Source organism: Sander lucioperca, chromosome 13, assembly GCF_008315115.2.
Source record: "Sander lucioperca isolate FBNREF2018 chromosome 13, SLUC_FBN_1.2, whole genome shotgun sequence".
In the NCBI taxonomy this organism is placed as follows: Eukaryota; Metazoa; Chordata; class Actinopteri; order Perciformes; family Percidae; genus Sander; species Sander lucioperca.
Window position 1 is genome coordinate 30,484,992 of NC_050185.1, and position 18,807 is coordinate 30,503,798.

General features: G+C 40.1%; 1 protein-coding gene across 2 annotated transcripts; it reads left to right on the forward strand.

Moving 5' to 3' along the window:
• The first annotated feature begins 341 nt into the window (after positions 1-341).
• tmem120a (transmembrane protein 120A) lies at positions 342-10,903 on the forward strand. Of its 2 annotated transcripts, none has more exons than XM_031308211.2 (12): positions 342-545; positions 1,333-1,451; positions 2,373-2,504; positions 3,115-3,174; positions 3,279-3,374; positions 4,889-4,978; positions 6,326-6,391; positions 6,578-6,639; positions 6,990-7,085; positions 7,338-7,402; positions 9,149-9,217; positions 10,369-10,903. In XM_031308211.2, exons 1-12 carry the CDS (start codon positions 468-470, stop codon positions 10,486-10,488), a joined length of 1,053 nt encoding a protein of 350 aa, XP_031164071.1. In that variant the 5' UTR covers positions 342-467; the 3' UTR covers positions 10,489-10,903. The 2 variants fall into 2 exon arrangements, with proteins under 2 accessions (XP_031164071.1, XP_031164072.1); XM_031308212.2 differs by having other exon boundaries at positions 6,993-7,085.
• The last annotated feature ends 7,904 nt before the right edge of the window (positions 10,904-18,807 follow it).

Consider the following 18,807-nt stretch of genomic DNA (forward strand, 5'->3'; position numbering starts at 1 on the left):
CAAGAATACACATAATATTACAATAATAACAATGTTTAGTAATATAGCACTATAAATAAGCGACTAAAAAGTACTTTACAATGGGCAGGCCATACTAATATATATTTTATTTGTTGATAATATTGTGTATTAAAAATCTGAATTTTGTGAATGTTCTTAGTTACTTTCCACCACTGTCAACACCAGCTTTGGAACTTTTAAACTAAAATAGCATATTTCGGTTCCATGAAACTATCAAGGAATGATCAGAAATGGTTGGGAAATGGCCCCTCATCTCGACTTGTGCTCCTTAAACAAAAGTAAAAACTTCAATAACAAAGACTTTTATTTTGACGGCTGTGACAGGAAGTCGCACTTGGTTTAGCTTTGACACTCACACAGACAAGAGACAGCAGACAACTGTCGGTTGCACAGCGGAGCTTGAATGTTACCCAACTCCAGTAGGTTTCCTCATGTCAGAGTAGAACATGTTGTTCAGTCCAACGGGTTTAACTGAATGCTTCCGAGAATGGGAGGATTTAGAGAAGAACTACCAACAAATTCAGGTAAGTTTAACAACAGTGTATCGGCTGTCTAAATTGCACCTATGAAAGTGCGCCGTGCCCGGTTAAGCTAACAGTCGGAGAAGGGTGAGAGGCGGGGCCATGGGACCCGCCCTCAGCAGATACATATTGTACTTTGAAAAACAAAGAAGTCAAATGTCAGCGTGGACAACTGCCACCGGAACTGTTGTCACATTGTCCCAGCACGACATTGTTTTGGGGGAGCACCACTAGCCACGAAAGTACATTTACCGGTAACGTTACTCAGGTAACGTTACTTAACTTTACTGAGTTACTTATACTTTACTTGCGTGTTGTCATTTTATGTAACTTTATACTTTTACTAATTCACCACATTTCAGAGGGAAACATGGTGGTTTTATCTCCACTACATGTATAGGTATTAGGTACGTGAAGATACAAGCAGTGGTGAAAGGTAACTAAGTACAGTTCTCAGGTACTTGTACTTTACTTGAGTATTTCCATCTGATAACTTGAGTTACTTTGCAGATTCAGATTATTCATACAAATTATAACCAACTAATACATTATTATGTTTTTGTACAGATTAGAAAAATATCAATAAAATTAAAGTCTAATGACAATACAACAAGATCAAGCTACTACGTCTTCATTAAAGGACCAGTTCCCGTCAGAGGATCTCTCCGCCTGTTTAATTCTGGATGATTCACTGGCATCTCTATGTTGCAGATTTGTTAATAAATGAAAAAATCAAAATTTTGACAATGCACAACACAACTTTATATATCCATCATTTTTCTACCTCCAGGACACCCATCGTCTTTATAAACAGAAACTTGAGGAAGTAACCAGACTGCAAGACAGCTGCTCCGTTGCTATAGCGCGTCAGAGGAAGAAACTGAAAGAGCTCACTGCATCACTAGAAGAGTAAGTATTGACTGGTGATTCATTGTGGATTTGCTGGGAGTAGGTCAAGGTACTAGATTAATTGAATGCCCTTTCTTCTTGTAATAATCTATAGCTCATACAAAATACAGCAGCCTGTATCTGGGCCAGGACCTAAAGGCCTCAGGTAATATATCTGACATGCACATTAACCAGAGAACAGACAAACTTTTCATTTGAGCTACAGCTGATCAAATTTGCCGCTGGTAATTCTAAAAATAAGAAGCCTGCTAACCACAGTTTATAATTAGTATTTCATTGAGTTTTTGAACACCACTGTTACATTGTTGTCAACATTACAATTGACATCTTAACACATATCCCATAGTGATGATACATTTTTGAATAAAAAAAATAAAAGGGTTAAGCAAAAAGAGGTGATGGAAATCAGATAGAAATAAATAAATAAAATAAACAAATAAAAATAAAATAAAAAAAGTACAATAAGCACCACGCTCTCATCTGGTAGCAATATATTGCATGTATTTTCCCCATTTTGCCACATATTCTTCCACCCTGTCATTGATGTTGAAAGACATTTTTTCGTATGATGCCACTTTTGCCAACTCCCGTGCTCCACTCCTGGAAAGAAGGCTCACCTTGCTACCCACAGTTCATGTTCTTCCAGTGATTTAGATTTAGATTCTGGGCATTTTGCTGGCCAGGAAGTGGATTCAAAATGAAACCAGCTGTCGGAACCAATCTCTATTCATGGTTTGGAAGCCAGGGAGGGATTATGTCATATGTCTTTTTCCTCTTTTGGGGCCGCAGTGCTGTTGGGACTGTAGTATTAAAAATGATCAAGCGCAAGCCAAAATGTAACAACATATCTTGTTAGTTATTATGTATGCTAGTCTGTGCTGTGTTATAAACATAGGTCATAATGTTTCTTTCCATAATTAGATGCAAAGAAAAACATCCAACACCCAAATTAAATCCAGAGGACGTGGATGCCATCGCTGAAATCGAGAACTCCATCAAAGACAGGGCCGATGCTTTCTCTGAGATGGAAGCTTTTCTGCCGAAGAAGAACGGGTGTGATTCTGTCATTTTTTTTGTGTACTTTTCTCCAGCAAACAGACAATGTCAAACTGTTCACAGTAGTTGTACTGGCACATAGGGCTGCACAATTAATTGCAATTTTATCGAAAACATATCGCAATATGAACTAGGGCAATATCCAAATCTCAAGGGGGGGTAAAGGCAAAATATGTGTCCAACCATTCTAAAATAAAGTATTATGGTGCTGCAGAGACATCCGGCCTACAAATCGTATCCTACAGACTAAAGAAAAAAATCTTTGTTTGGTACAGATCCTCCCAAAAAAAATCACGCTTCAATCATTTTTTTTTTATATTTTTCAATGAAAATGAGAATAATGATACAAAAACGATCATTCCCTCCAATATCGTGAATCATATCGCGAACGCAATATCAGTCAAAATAATCGCAATTAGATATTTTCCTAATATCGTGCAGCCCTACTGGCACAGTGAATGTGTTATAACAGCTCTAACAGATCTGATACTTGTAAATACAATAAAGCACCACATTTGATTTTGAATCTATTCCCATTTTCAAACGACATTATTAAAACCTTTACAATGTCTGCGTTGTGAATGACTTGACATCTCTTCCTGTTTAGGTTATACCTTAATCTTGTTTTAGGAAACGTCAACATAACACTCCTCAACAAACAGTCAAAGTAAGTCGCACCGATGTTTTTCTTCTTACCACCCCAAAAATGTCTTTTAAAAAGTGCAGTCATGTCACAGTCGACATCGTGTTAACACATTTTCATCATTTCAGATTTGCCTACAAAGATGAATACGAGAAATTTAAACTGGTCCTCACGGTCATCCTCTTTGTCGTCTCCTTCTCATGTCGCTTTTTGTTCAGCTACAGGTAAGATTTCCCAACCCCTTGTTTATGTTTGCAGAGCTTTTCTGAGTGAAAATTGTTCGTTTAGCTGTGCACTCTCTGATAGTGCACCCCATTGTTTTCATGGATTAATACACATGTGAGGCTTTAGTGAACATTGACAGCAGCAGGAAGGTGTACGTGGGATCAACTGGAAATAAACTACAGTGCCCATGTTTACCGTGTTGGCAGTTCACTCAGTGCAACAGTGAAGTGTAGGTCTTGTAAATCAGGGAATGTCCAAACAAAATTCTAAATTCATGGCTTAATTTACTACACCTATTAAAGATGTCACGTGTTTTTTAGGCTACAACATTTTTTGTCACATACAGCAAACATCTCCACACTATCTGCTAGCTGCCTGTCCCCTGAACACACTGTAAAAAAAACGCAGTCTCTGTAGACAGCCCAGGCTCCACAAACAGCAACAAAGACAAACTGGCCAACCTGCACCACCAAACATAACAAACGTTATGCATTCAGCGTTCCAGCCAATAACCGACGAGAAGGATTTGGGGATGGGGGTTGAGGGGGTTAGTGCGCCTAAGGGAGGGGGAGGGGACGGGATGAGGAGGAGGGAGGGGCGAGCTAGCCTCCGTTTTGTTTGACAATACTTCGAACGTCAACAAGAAGTGACGTCACCCAACATCGCTTAGAGCACCTTTAAAGGGATATTACTGACACGGAAGCTAAGCAATGTTCTGCTGTTGCTGCTGTTGACGGGGGCTGCAGCTTAACATGTTTTAGCTACCTAGAAAAAAGGCCCACTTAAAAAAATCGATATCAGTTTAAGTGTATGCTATATTTAGAATATTTTCACCGCTTTACCTTGTCGTCAGACAGCCCTTTCTGTCCTTGTCTATGCTCTCTTCAAAGCCACCAGACTCCTTTGACAAAAACAGTCATTTTACCTCGCAGAACACAGACGTTTCTGGTCTTCTTGTGTGACTTGGTGTGAATCTGAACTAATCCTTTTTAAACACTAAAGTCACACAACACTAACTAAGCGATTCAGGAAGCTGTAGACTAGCAACTCCCGTGTTCTGTGAGGTAAAATGACTGTTTTATCAAAGGAGTCTGGTGGCTTTGAACAGAGCATAGATGGATATAACGGCTTCCGTTCCTCACCATATAGGGGTGTTAACAGCAGAGGTGAAGCTGTGTAAATATTATAAATATAGTGTGCGCTTAAGCTGATATATTGATTTTTTTTTAGGTGGCTACAGCAGTACATTGCTAAGCTTCTGTGTAGGTACTCCTGCCTGCACCTCAAACAAAGCCACTTCAAAATATCCAAACTACCCGTTTAAATTTGGTTATATTTGGTTATTATGACCAAGATATGTGCCTGATCAGATCCAGTGTACACACAGACAGAGGGCTTCTGCCTTTGCTGCACGGCCAGTGTCATCAGTCCATATGGATGAATGAATTAGTTTGTTGAATTACTTCCATTATATGTGTGACTTTGGTTGTCTTTATCTGTCTTTTTGTTTCAGAGCCCTAGATGCCCTGTTCAACTTCCTGTTGGTGTGGTACTACTGCACACTCACCATCCGGGAGAGCATCCTCATCAGTAACGGCTCTAGGTCTGTGACCAATGTACTGTCTCCACTGTTTTCATTATGATGAGAACAAATAAACTGGTCGCTCAGAGACTTCTAATCTAGGGACTAAAGTAGAATACTAAATATCATTTTTGGGGGTCGTGACCATAGACTGTTAAAATAACGGACTAAGCTTCCGGTTCTGAAAAGTGAAGCCAATGCGGAAGTGAAAAAAGAGGTTTCTATAGAAGTCTATGGGGAAATGACCCTACTTCCCACTTGATTTATTACCTCAATAAACATTTTCATAATGAGATTATGGTCTCAGTCGCTTGGATGATTTGATTCAGAAGAGTTGAAACTTTCCCTCTTTGGCGTTGAGCTTAGCGCAGCGCCATTACAACCGCATCCTCCCCAGCTCAACCCTCTCGTCAAAAATCAGCACTAGGGTTGCACAATATTGACAAAATGTGATATTGCGATATCGATTATGAATATTGCGATGTTGATATTCATTTCAATATTTTTAAACATGTAAAATTACAAAAGTTACGGGAAAACGCATCAAAATAGATTCATAACAAATAAAGCAAGTTTTCTTACAACACAAGGTTTATTTCAACTGACAGTCATACTGGACTGGTCCAACATGAATAAATAAATAAGGACCATGTCTCCAGAACAGGACAAGTTCCACTGGTTGGACAGTATAAAATAAATAAATAAAGAGAACAGGACACAACTTTTCTTTCGCTTCTCTGATTCGTTCCGTTTAGTTGTCTCTATCTAGTTCTTCACTTACACTGTCACTCTGGTGAAATATGCACACACGTGGTACGCTCCATAGGGTTTGTCACGTAGTGGACCAGTGCACTAACGTGCACTAATATGTGCAAGTTGCACGGTAACTGGCCAATGAAATGATGATCGTTATAGCGTTTCAAGCGGCCTCTAAATCGGACACAACTAAGCCACACAGCCAACGGACGGGACGCCGTCTCCACAAAATAAACTAAATATTGCATACTTGTCGTGACACTTTCGATTTAATATTGCGCAACGTGATATCGTGATAACGATATTGAGTCGATATATCATGCACCCCTAATCGGCACATCCTGTTGCAAGAAAACAAGGATCATATCGCCAAACTCAGGGCTTTAAAACGGCAGTCCACAAACCAATGGGTGAAGTCATAGATGCTATGTCCACTATTTTACAGTCTATAGTCATGACATGTGTGACACTACATATGAACATATATATATATATCTCTCTTATGCCCTGCAACTTTTTAGTTTGATGTCACACCGACCTAGCTTGTATCTTCACCTAGCATAACACCCTGTTGGTCTAGCAGTCCCATAGCCTTCAGTGTTTTTTTTTTAGGATCAAAGGTTGGTGGGTCTCCCATCACTACGTGTCAACCTTCTTGTCTGGAGTCATGCTCACTTGGTGAGTGATGTTATCCACTTTTGCTTAAAGCAAGAGTTTTACACTTTCACTATAACTGTACAAAATATTATCTTAATATATTGATTGGTTGGTGTTGACACACCAAGCTTTCGCTCTTTCCAACTTAAATGTCGTAAAAGTTTGGGTTTGTGCTCCTTTCTAACCAGATGTTGTGTTTGTTCGCAGGCCTGAAGGCACTCTCTACCAGATGTTTAGGAACCAGTTCCTGACATACTGTCTATACCAAAGTAAGAGATTTAAGCTGTGCCTTAACTCCACACTTCATTCTTAATATACACTATGTACTAACCAGTGTAGTAAGCTGTTTAGGCCAGTGGTTCCCAGTGTATAGATACAGCAAGATATTCAAAAGACGCGAGTTTACCGACGTGTGACCGCATAACCTGCTTAAAACCTGGTTAAATTCAAGTGTGGACTCAGTTTTTGGTGTAAACTGTCAGCAAACCTTTCGTTTCTCTGAGGCAAATAAAGCACAACATACTGTAAAAGTGATATCAAAATGAATTGGTGGCTAAGACTTAGCCAACAATTAACAACTTCATTTTTTTTTTATTTCTTCTGTGTTCTGCGTGCAAAGTAGGATTTGTCCAGTTTCTCCAGTACTACTACCAGAGCGGCTGTTTGTACAGACTCCGAGCGCTGGGAGAAAGACACAACATGGACGTGACCGTCGGTGAGTGCAGAGTCATGTTTGTATTTGTAATGGAATGACGTGATGTGCTGATATTATTGTCCGACTTGAGCTTATCACAGACAAACAATATTTGAGCATTTATTGTCTCATGTCGACTGTATATTCCTTCATTGTTCATGTGTATTTATTCGTCGTGGTTACACTGTAGCTACGCAGGAGGAATATCCTCTAATGATGACGATAGATTAAGTAGATCTCCGCTCAGTGACTCTCTCCTCTCCTGGTGTTCAGAGGGTTTCCAGTCCTGGATGTGGAGAGGCTTGACCTTCCTCCTTCCTTTCTTGTTCTTTGGTCACGTGAGTAGCCTCTCTCTTAGTACAGGTCACTGCTTACTTACATTTAGGGCTCATTAATGAGCTTTTTATAAAATTGAAAGCTATATTGTGTAAGAATTTCTCCCATCTAGCGGGGAATTGTGTGACAACCAACTGAATATTACTTTCTAGCCCTTCCCATTCCGAGCGCGTTGTAACTCCTACGGTGGCCGAACCCGAAATTAGCTCTTAGTATCTCCATCGTTTACACGCAGCTGTTCTAGCCACTCCAATATTAACTTTGGTCTTGTTGCTTTGCTTGTTGCGTTGTCGTTTTAAACTCTCTTCTTCGCTTCCTTGGCGACTCCGTTACATGTCCTCGAGAATAGGTGTGATCCTCCATCTTCAACAGGCTATCAAATCTGCCGGCAGTCGCGAGTAATCTCCCCCTGGCATTCGTCACGGTGTGGGGGTGCCACTGAGTGTAAAAGTGCGAAAGGCGGAGGTATATCCCTCTTTGGCTAATGTATTTTAAAGATGGAAGTGCAACATGGCTGCAGCAATACGAGCAACTCGCTTGTATGTATTCTGAATGATCCTGAATGTCAGATTCTACGCTTACGAGAATCCTTTGATTAGTTGATGGAAGTAATTACACATGAATGAGCACATATTTGTGAAAGAACAAAGGGGTTTTTGCTAAGAATCAACTCAAAAAATGACCCAATGTAGGTTTAAAATTATATTTATCCAGACATGAAAATCACTCACCTTTTGGTGAAACTTGGTGCCTCAAATTGAGGGAGCCAGGTGCTTGCTTCTGCAGCGCATGTTCAAGGAAGACACTGTACGGCAGCAGCGGTAAGGAAGTGCTGCTAGTCACAAAGCTTCGGTTCGTGCACTCTGTCATACGAGTAAGTTACCGGCAACAACCACTACCGCTACGACTGCTCCTTTACTGACCGACCGTGATACAAACAATACGTGTGTGCACGTTCATAGAGGAACAAGATTTGTCATTAACGATGGCCACTGTGTAAAAGCGATCTGAAGCCCTGAACTGCTCTGACGCTGTCTGGAATTAGCATGGCAGGTATTTACGTCCCAGAGTCTAGACGTCTAGCTATATGAAAAGATAAACAATGCGACGTTTTAAATAAATGTAAATAAAGCAGCTAATATCAACATGGACAAAATCATGAATGTACTAATTCTCTTTTTTGATGATGACCTGGCCAAAGTAGTAAAGTTGAGTTTTCACAGTGATTCATTGTAGGATTATGATATTATTGCAATATGTAAATGTGTACTCTTTATTTAACATATGGTTGGAAGAAGTAAAAATTGATCCAAAACTTTTTAGTTTTTAAAAATTATGACTTTTATTATTGTGTAATGTCAGAAGGACTTTAACTGTTTTGCCAGTCAAATTAACTTTAATGAGTGCATACTGAAATATTACACTGTTCATTGGCAAAAAATGCATCTCAAAATGCATCAGATTGATGCTTTAAAATATGGAATATTTCAAATTTTCTTCCAGGGGAGCATGCCCCCGGACCCCCCTAGAGGGGTAATATCCTTCTCACCTTTTTCACCCCTGGGCCGTTTTCATGCCTGAGTTATCATTGCCTATTCTGAAGATTTAAAAACAAACAACAATAAAACCAATCTGGGTGAAAATCTCAGTTCAGAAATGCAAAAATAAAAATTAGGAACCTTTTTTTTGTAACTACAAAGTTCTCTTTTTATAGCATTCTTGACTGTTGACTGTTCCTCCTCTTTCAGTTCTGGCAGCTCTACAACAGCATAACACTCTTCCGGATGTTTCAGCTCCCAGAGTGTAAAGAGTGGCAGGTTTGTACACTGGAGAGCTTCAACGTTCCCACGGCCATTTACTTGTGAAATTTGCATTTCACATGACATGTCACTTTAATCTCTCATTCCTGCGGTGTGGTGTCCATTGAGGATAAATGTCCATAAATCTGTTTTAGAAAGCATAAAAGGAATTATAACTTGGCTCATAAAATCAGATTCTTCAGTAAAAGTAATCCAGTTGTGGTCTGTACAGTGCAAACACAGGAACTACTTGTATCCAGAGCAGCATGACATGACTCAGATTGGTCTAAATGTAAACAAATAAAGGAGCTAAAAAAAACAAACTTCTCATGATCCGGTGTTGAAGCTCAGCGCCATCTCAAAGTGCATGCGAAATGGCTAAGAGAGCTATTCAGATTTTTGTCACTAGCGTTTCTAATTGTGTCATAAAAATGTCAAATTCACTTTAATCTGAAACTCCCATTGCATGCAAAACCCCCTTTTCTTAAAAAAAAAAAAAAATGCAACATTGCCCAATGAGCTATTATGGCTCATTTATGTGTTGTTGTTGTTTTCCGAACAGTTTTCTGTCTTTTTTTGTCATCACGTGCACTTTGTATCCATTGTGTGTCATACTATGTGATAGAACGCAGACTGCAGACAGTTTGAAGTTTTACACAGTTTGATGATTTAGACAAAGTAACAGAATGGGCTGGTGGAATAAACCTCTCAGGCGACAGAGCAGTATGTGGACTCGGGCAGGGAGACGAAGCATGCAGGACTGGTGACGGCAGGTGGAGAGTGGCGTCAGCAGGCAGGTTGAGAGACTGAAGAGCAGAGTGGTTCTCCTTCGAAACAGAAGGAACAGCATACAGGTTACAGGCAAAACAGCAGGTAACAAAAAGTACCGCGACAGATACAAAACTGGACGTTCACCTACGTGACTAGACTTAACTATCCGGCGCTGAGCAGAGAGCAGCCACAGCTTAAGAAGCTGCGCTGATGAGCCACGGAAAACAGGTTGAACAGCTTCCAGTGTATATCCGAATACGGATAGAAATACAAATGGTTTGGTATAAAAGTTAACCAATAGTAGCTCGTGTAACACACTGTTTTCTCTTTTAAAAGTTCTGTGAGTCACCAAGAGCCTCTGACCAAGCTTTTCTTTATCTTTTTTTACTGGGGTGTAGGTTGTGATGTGTGGCTGCTCTTACCTGGTGCTCTTCATGGGAAACTTCTTCACCACAGTGGGAGTGGTTTACCAGAAGTACATGAACAACCAGGACAAGACCAAGGCCAAGAGTTTATAAGAACTGGTATAATGAACAGAATCACCAAAAATCCTCCTCTTTATGGAACATGCAAAGTTACCGTACGCTCTAATATTCTCTTTAGAGCTCTTTACCGATGTTATGATTGTTGTCCTTGTGGGCCATTTACGTGCACTGCTACTTTTATCAATGTCCTTTTTGATTTCATTTTTGTGTAAGTGATGGTCAAAGCAATCAGGTATATCACATTGACCTGTCAAAAAACAACAACCAACTACCTGGCAGGTCTGGTTGTTGTTTTTGGATTTTCTTTCTTGGTCAGAAGTGTACAACTCCGATAAGAAAGTGTTACATTTGCATCATATTTATTTAGGGAAATTATAGATTGTTACCCAGCAGCTCCTATGTATTTAGCCTTACACAAAGTGCTTAATAAAACACTCCTCCAAACCACCATGTTTTTTTGTTTTCAGTGTTTTCCATCCAAACCTCTGAGATGATTTAATTTAAATAACAGTTTGAGGCCTAAATAGGGGAAATTATCCAATATTTTACAAAAAGGAAAAGATTAGAGAAAAGTCTGAAAAACCAATACAAATATTTGTATTGGAATTTGTTTTCAAATTTTTTCTTCTCCTATTAATCATCTCACAAACCCTCCGATTTCTATTGTGACCCTTTGGAGCTGCCCAACCCTAGGTTGGGAACTGCCAGGCTAAACTACCAAAGGGTGTAGGTTTGCATGTGGACGGTGGGGACATTTGACCTAATGTGTCTTTGGTACAACCTCACCCTAACTCACTGTTGCGGAGTGTTTCTGATGAACATTATTTAATTTAATGTGGAACACAAAGTACATTCACAATTTGAATTCTGTCTTAAATGTCTATGTCCACAACGTTCCACTTCCGGGATTGTTCCGGCCGGATGTCAGTTACCTTCCGCTTTCTTTGTGTTGGAAGTTTAAACTCCACTGGATTCAGATGTGTAGTCTACGTGATACGCAGGTATACGCAGTATACTCACTAAGAAATCTCCAGGATTTCCATATACCTACTTAAAAATGCCCAATGACAAGCAAAAACATACTTTCCATTATATTGTTGATATATTTAGAATTTTCATCTCTGATTTTCATCTGAAAAATAAATAAATACAGTCCTTAGTCTTCCATTCATGAATGTATCTAAAGTTTGAAGTATTTAGTACATTACTGCATTACATTAAAATGACCACCAGGTGGAGGCATTGAATTGTAATAACTGACAGTGAACACGCTCCGGCTCCTGCTGTATGTATGAAAACCATAGACTGTACAGTCTGTGATGTAAACACAGTAGATTTTAACCATCAACATTTTAAATCTTTATTTTATTTTTTCAAACATCGTCACACTTCTTCATTTGAAGTCTTTTTTTTTTTTTTTTTAACAGGGATTCTGGGACTCATTTCCCCAGATGGATCACATCTCTTGAGGGTGATCATAGTCGGCCTTCTGGCGCCACAGGACTCTGAGGAGGTGTTGAACTGTAGTGCTTATTGTTCACATGCCATCAAGGTCAATTATCAATTTCACTGAGCGAGTGTTACTAATTAGTGAGTGGTTCAGAATCATTGCTGTGGTTTGGAAAAAACAATTCTCAGGCCTCAGTGGGAAGGCTGGACTCCCGACTCAAGGGCCACATCTAGGGTCGACTGGGAGACACCCTTTGTTAATGTTAATCTGCCCTCTGTTTAAAGGTCCCATGGCATGGAAATTTCACTTCATGAGGTTTTTTAACATTAATATGCGTTCCCCCAGCCTGCCTATGGTCCTCCAGTGGCTAGAAATGGTGATAGGTGTAAACCGAGCCCTGGGTATCCTGCTCTGCCTTTGAGAAACTGAAAGCTCAGATGGGCCGATCTGGAATCTTGCTCTTTATGAGCTCAGAAGGAGGAAGGTTACCTCCCCTTTCTCTGCTTTGGGTGCCCAGAGAATTTGGCCCACCCATGAGAAAGAGAGAGACATCATGGCTTTGAAACGAGCAAAGCCACACCCCCACCCTCCACCTTGCCCCCCCCTCTCCTCCTCAGTAGCATTTAAAGCTACAGACACAGAAATGGCACATCCTAAGGAAGCTCATTGTGGGACTGGCTCTAGTGGCTGTAATTCTGCACCAAGGCTGAATTTCGGGAAAGAGTCTTCAGATACAGTATTAGGGGACCACTAAGGTCTATATAAAAGCATCCAAAGAGCACCATGTCATGGGACCTTTAAAAATAAATAAATTAGTACCAGTCAACTGTAGTAGATGCAAGTAGCAATAAGAGATAACTTATCTGTTATGCTCTCCCAACATACTGTAATATTAAAGTAAACTAAATTCAGTTTATAGGAGGTGTTGGGTAACAACTATCTGCACAGAAATTTAAAAACAAGAACAATACCCGCAAACTGCTGTCTCATTCCCAATACTTCTTTTATTCTACATGGACATAGTCTTGCATTGCCAGACCTATCAACACAGCACTGTGGACTAAGGTCTGGCTACACCATGCCCAGTTTTAGGCATGCTGTTGTCTCACTGTGTTGGCAGCAGAACTCTTTTACTGGCCTGCTTATTTATATTTTCTTTTACCATTTAAGATTTGATTCGTGAAATGTGTTCCATTGTTCCATCTTGGACATTCTTGTTTTTTCTTTCTTTTTTACTCTGCTGTTTTCTGATAAGGTATCTTGTTTTGCATGTTTGCTAGAAATATTTGGTAACTCAAAAGCACATGAATCTATGAATATAGAACATAATTTTAAGAATATATTCAAATATGTGTTATGTAAGTGTGCATGCATTTGATTAAGAGTGAGGCTAACGTCTTTCTCTCTCGAGGCCACGGTGATCCGAGCCAAGAACGGCAGAGCATGACCTTACTGCATGCTGATACGTTATTAGTCCAGGTAGAGCGAGCTAATGCTGACAGGGAGAGAGAGAGAGAGAGAGAGAGACTGTATTACATCAGCCAGTTCAGTCTGCTCAAAGTGATGGTCTTTTTTTTTTACAGAGAGAGAGAGAGAGAGAGGAGGAGGATATGCAACAAAGGTTCCCAGCTGAAACAAAACTGGGCAGTTAAATGCACCTGAACCAGTCTGCTACTAGGGCGTCGCCAATGTGTATTGGTTAAATGATAAATTGTTGATTGATAAAATAAAGAGACAGGAATGCCCATTTTTATCTAACTCAGCAAATGAAATACCTGAATAATCAAAGAGCTTCATCACATTGATGCACAAATTATAATACAACTTCAATATGACCATAAATCAGTCCTGCTCAATCATTTGCATTGTGGCCTAAAGCACCCGGAGGCTTTAAAGGGGTCGATACCACAGTATAAACAGTATGGCAACATTTATGACAAATGTATATAATCTCACAGTATATACCATCATATTGCCCGTCCCTCGAGTCGTCACATGTATATGTCACTTATTCACAGATGATGTGGGATGTGTCATCACAGGTGTGCTCACATTTTTACCTGATGAGGACCATTTGTGATTGAAATGTTATCATGAGATGCAGAATAAAAGAAGAATTGGTAACAAGACAGCAGTCCGTATAATATAATATATAATAATATATAATGATTGTAGTTGGTCCCCAGTGGACTTATTTAGTAAGCTTTGTCTTTGAGTGGTATTTATTTATTACCTGCTCAAAGCTTTTCCAACGTTTTAGACACAGATATGGTAATAATAATGTTCCAGAATTATGTGAAATTACTCTTTACTCTCTCTTTTTTTTTAACTGAAAAACTCAACATTTGTTTGAGGGAGGACCCCTAAACCCCCCACCAAATATGTGTAAATCTTCCACAAATCTAGGTAACCCTGCTTTTAATGAAACAGCAGAGAGAACTCTCAAATAAAAATGTAATTGGCTGCTTAGTTTTTAATGTACTGTATTACGTTGTCTCAAAAGCCTGGAAAATAGGGCTAGGTGATCTATTATTTAATCTGTGGTGTCTTTTAAGCACCTGTAGACATATTTATATGCACAACAATAATAAAAACTACATGAACACCATGATTATTGTAACTTATAAGAAAAGAAGAATGAAAAGATTTCAACAAAGCTGTGTTTCTTGGGCTTTAGAATTTATACATACCTACAGTAGAACAAAGAAATAGAAACAGGATGGAAAGAAATTTGCACATGAGATCAGAGGGAATAATACCTGAAAATTTAAAAAATGGAAACTAGCTTCCAATTCCCAGTTTAGTACAGTAGAACGTCCCCCCCACCCCAGCAGAAAGTCTTGGATGAGTTAGCGCTGGAGGGCCAGTGAGAGCGAGGCAGGGCTGAACAAACGGAACGAGGAGCAAAGTGAATGGGGTGGTAGAAGGGGGAGGAGGAGGGCTGGGTATTCTCCCAGCCTGCACCTCTTTCATCTTTCTCATTAAAGCATGGAGCAGTGGGGGCCGTCAAGAATGAGCCCAAGGACATGGGGATCGGGGACTGAGCGTGAGCCTCGCATCAGGAGGTGGAGAAGGAAGGAGGGAACAGCCACAGCAAGCAGCCCAGGCCGCCATGTCAAACCTTCACCTAAAACTTAACCCACCTTCCCTCTGGGAGCCAGATAAAGACCTCTTATCTGTGCTCACCTTCTCTCCCCTGCCTGGAAACGTCTCTAGCAGCAGTAGGGAGGGCGAGGGAGGGGGGGGGGTGCGTCTCTGGTTGAGTAGGTCCCAAATACACATGCTTTCTCTCAGAGAGCGTATATGAAAGAGAATGGCAGCTTCCATCTGGGACAGGCTGATTAAAAGAGAGGCGAGGAGAGGAAGTAGCTTATGATAGAAGAGGTGATTCTGAAGAAAGAGGCTGATCCACGAGTGGAAAGCTTACTGTGATATTGACATGGGGGGGTTATAAGTTGTTCTAACATTTAGGTTTATTGTCCAAGATCTTGACAAGAGATCTGAAATAGTTGAATTTGGTATGCTGACAAGGTATTTGAAGTAGCTTCTCACTTTATACATAAACCAAGTGTAGTAGGAATAGTTTGACATTTTGGGAAAATACACTTATTCCCTCTCTTGTAGAGGATTGCAAGACAAGATCGATACCACTCTAGTATCTACACAGTAAATATGAAGCTAAAGCTAGCAGCTGGTTAGCTTCGCTTAGCACAAAGACTGGAAAATACAGCTAGCATGGAACAAAATCCAGCACCTCTGAACCTCACTAGTTAGCATGTTATACCTTGTTTGTTTAGTCCGTACAAAAACCAAAGTTTAAAAATGATGTGTTAGATGTGGCGGACTATTTCTTGGCCAGTCACTTTCTAGTTAGTCTCGCATTGCCAGACCTTCCTCCACAGCGCTGCGGAGGAAGGTCTGGCTAGTCCACACAGCATTCCTGGATGGGAGAGAAACATGCTCTGGTTTATTGGCATTTCTTAAAACCAATAACAATCGTCATGGGTGGCGCTAAGCGCCGGATGGAGCCCGGTGCCGCTGTAAAATAGGTTTGGGAAGGAACTTGTTTTGGTGGAACGTTCAAAAACTTTTTTAGACGTGCAACAGAAAACTCAGATTGGACAGATAGTCTAGCTAGCTGTCTGGATTTACCCTGCAGAGATCTGAGGAGCAGTTAACCATAGTCCTCAGAAATCCACCGGAGTTTAAAATTCCAACACAAAGAAAGCGGAAGGTTACGGGACATCCGGCCGAAAAGAAGGATATCCGGCGGCACCGGAGCAATCCCGGAAGTGGAACGTCGTGGATACAGACTAACTTTATGGTTGCCTAGCTAGCTCATGAACTTCCTGGAGTCACTGCTTATGGTAAAGTACTGTAACAGCTCCTACCACATTTGCCATATCTCATAGAATGGAAGGTGTCTCTGTCTCTTGTTCATCCGATCAACTTCACACTTTGTGTGGTATTGCTGAGTATCCAAGGAAGGTCACTGTCGAGTGGGAGCTCTTGAGATCAACGGGACATATTTATATTATAACATGCTTTATAGTAAAGTCACATATACTGATAGAGAAGTCTGTTATTGGACAAATTAGTGACCAGTAATCCTGCAACATTAAGATACTTTTTGCACAGGAGATCAACTTTTATTCTAGTGACAGACGTTAGCAAATCATGCCCAGAGTTCAAATAAGTGTATTCTTCACCAAGGAACAGTTTAATATTTCAGCATGAGGCCATGCTGCTGCTATAAAATGTTGGTGTGTACCTGAGTTTGATTGACAGTGTCCTCATCTACCCAAATTATTAAAACTTAAGAAATACATCCTTAGAGGTTTAGATGAATCCAAGCAGGTCTGTCCTAAGGCCTACATGTACCTGAAATCTGTCCCATCAACTTTTACATGTCCTGCCATCACTCTGTAGAGGAGAGTGAGAGTCGGAATCCAGACCAACAGCAGCCAATCGCCAATCAGCGGAGAGGAAGTGAAATAAATGCATATAATTTAAGTAAAGGATTCAACAAAATAGGGGTCTCAAAGAAAACAGCTCTGTGCTCTTGCGGCTTTGAGATCCAGATCCCCCCCGCCCTCATTAGTAAATTGAGTCCCACGACAGCCACTCCTTCACCTCTTGAAATATGAACATGAAGTGCCAAATTAAATATGCATATTTAATAAGAGGGGAACATGATTACATCCATTTAAATGGGAGCATGAGGAATGAGAAAATCCGAGAGAGAGAGAGAGAGAGAGAGAGAGAGATCTTCATGGCCTGCAGAGTGTGAAAGAAAAAAGAGAATTCATCTTTATTTTAACACGGCTCTTTGGGAGTAACCCTAGCAGGACTTCCCCCCCCACTCTGTAGAGCTGATCACACACATTCTGGCTTTCTGGGGGTTTGGACTGCGGGTTTCTATAGCAACCACAAAAAGCAGACAGTATCGAGTAGACTTGCTTGCCATTCGACTTCACATTTTTACCTTCTTCTTGAACCCTCAAACAGCATTTTGAAACAGCCTATGTGCTGCCAAGTGTCTTCTTCTGCCCCTTAAAGTATTTCTTTGTCAGATTCGAGTCACACACTAAAATCCAACCAGAGCAGTGCTGATGAAAAGAGGACAACTTTTACAGTATATTTTTACAGAGATATTCTGCTTTTTTTATTAGATTTATATTTTATGTTGTAATAACATCATTTAAATTATAGAAAATATGATTTAGGGTGATATGTAACAACCAATATCTTGTGTATGTGACACTCATTCATTTCATTGCACATCAAATGTTTAATTAACAGACTGAAAAGCCATGCTAGCAGCTCTGTGAGGCTGTACTAATGGGTCTTTGGTGTTTTTTGCCCCTAGCGTCTCCTTCCAGGCAGCGCGGTAATGGTTATGTTTAGGGTTAGGGTTAGCTGCCTGGAAGGCACCGTTGGAGGCAAAAAACACCATTGAGCGTACTAATGGCGCAAGACGATTGTGATTGGTTTAAAGAAATGCCAATTTTCATTGGCCCACCAGATTCAAAACACTTGATCTCAGATTTTGTCAAGGTATTTTCTGAACGGGTGATCTATGCCACCCACTCTTTGAAGAAAGTTTGGGAAGAGGAACTGGGTCTCCAGATTGATGATACTGTTTGGGAGGAGAGTCTCAGTAGAATCCAATATTGTTCTATTAATGTCAGACATCACTTAATACAGTTTAAGGTCATGCATAGACTTCATTATTCAAAAACTAAACTACATAGAATATCTCCTACTGTTTCCCCTTTGTGTGATCGATGTAAATCAGCTGACGGTTCCTTAACCCACCTCTTCTGAACATGTCCAAAATTGTATGTCTTCTGGTGTGAAGTATTCCAATGGTTTTCTGAAATGTACAACTGTGTGTTCAACCCTGAGCCAGAGGTGGCACTGTTTGGCTACTCCCTGTCTCTATTGACTCATAGTCCCTCTGTACTGCACACCATTATGTATGGAATGTTAATTGCAAAGACACTGATTTTAAGGCTTTGGAAGTCAGAAGCAGTGCCATTCTTCAAGACGTGGCTAACAGAACTTACCTGTGTATTACATATGGAGAAAATCTGATATGGCATGACGGACAATCTTAAAAAATTCTACAAGATTTTGCCATTCTTAGACTATCTTGCTCAATTTGACGGAGACCTTGAACAGTTGTGAGATTCACAATAGGCCAATCACCTTTTCTTTGATAAATTCTGTTTTAATTTAGAGTACCAGTGATGCAACAGTACATTTCATTGTCTTGAATAATACGCCCAAGGTTTTTTTGTTTTTTGTTTTTTTCTTCCTCTTGTTATTATTATCTTACTCATAATCTTTGCCCTTTTGTATTATACTACTTGGAAAACACTTAATAAACATATTGAACA

Coding starts and splice junctions, on each gene's coding strand:
- tmem120a (XM_031308211.2), top strand. CDS start 468: ATGTTGTTCAGTCCAACGGGTTTAACTGAATGCTTCCGAGAATGGGAG. Junction 1,452..2,372: donor CTCACTGCATCACTAGAAGA/GTAAGTATTGAC, acceptor TTCCATAATTAG/ATGCAAAGAAAAACATCCAA. Junction 3,375..4,888: donor CGCTTTTTGTTCAGCTACAG/GTAAGATTTCCC, acceptor TTTTTGTTTCAG/AGCCCTAGATGCCCTGTTCA.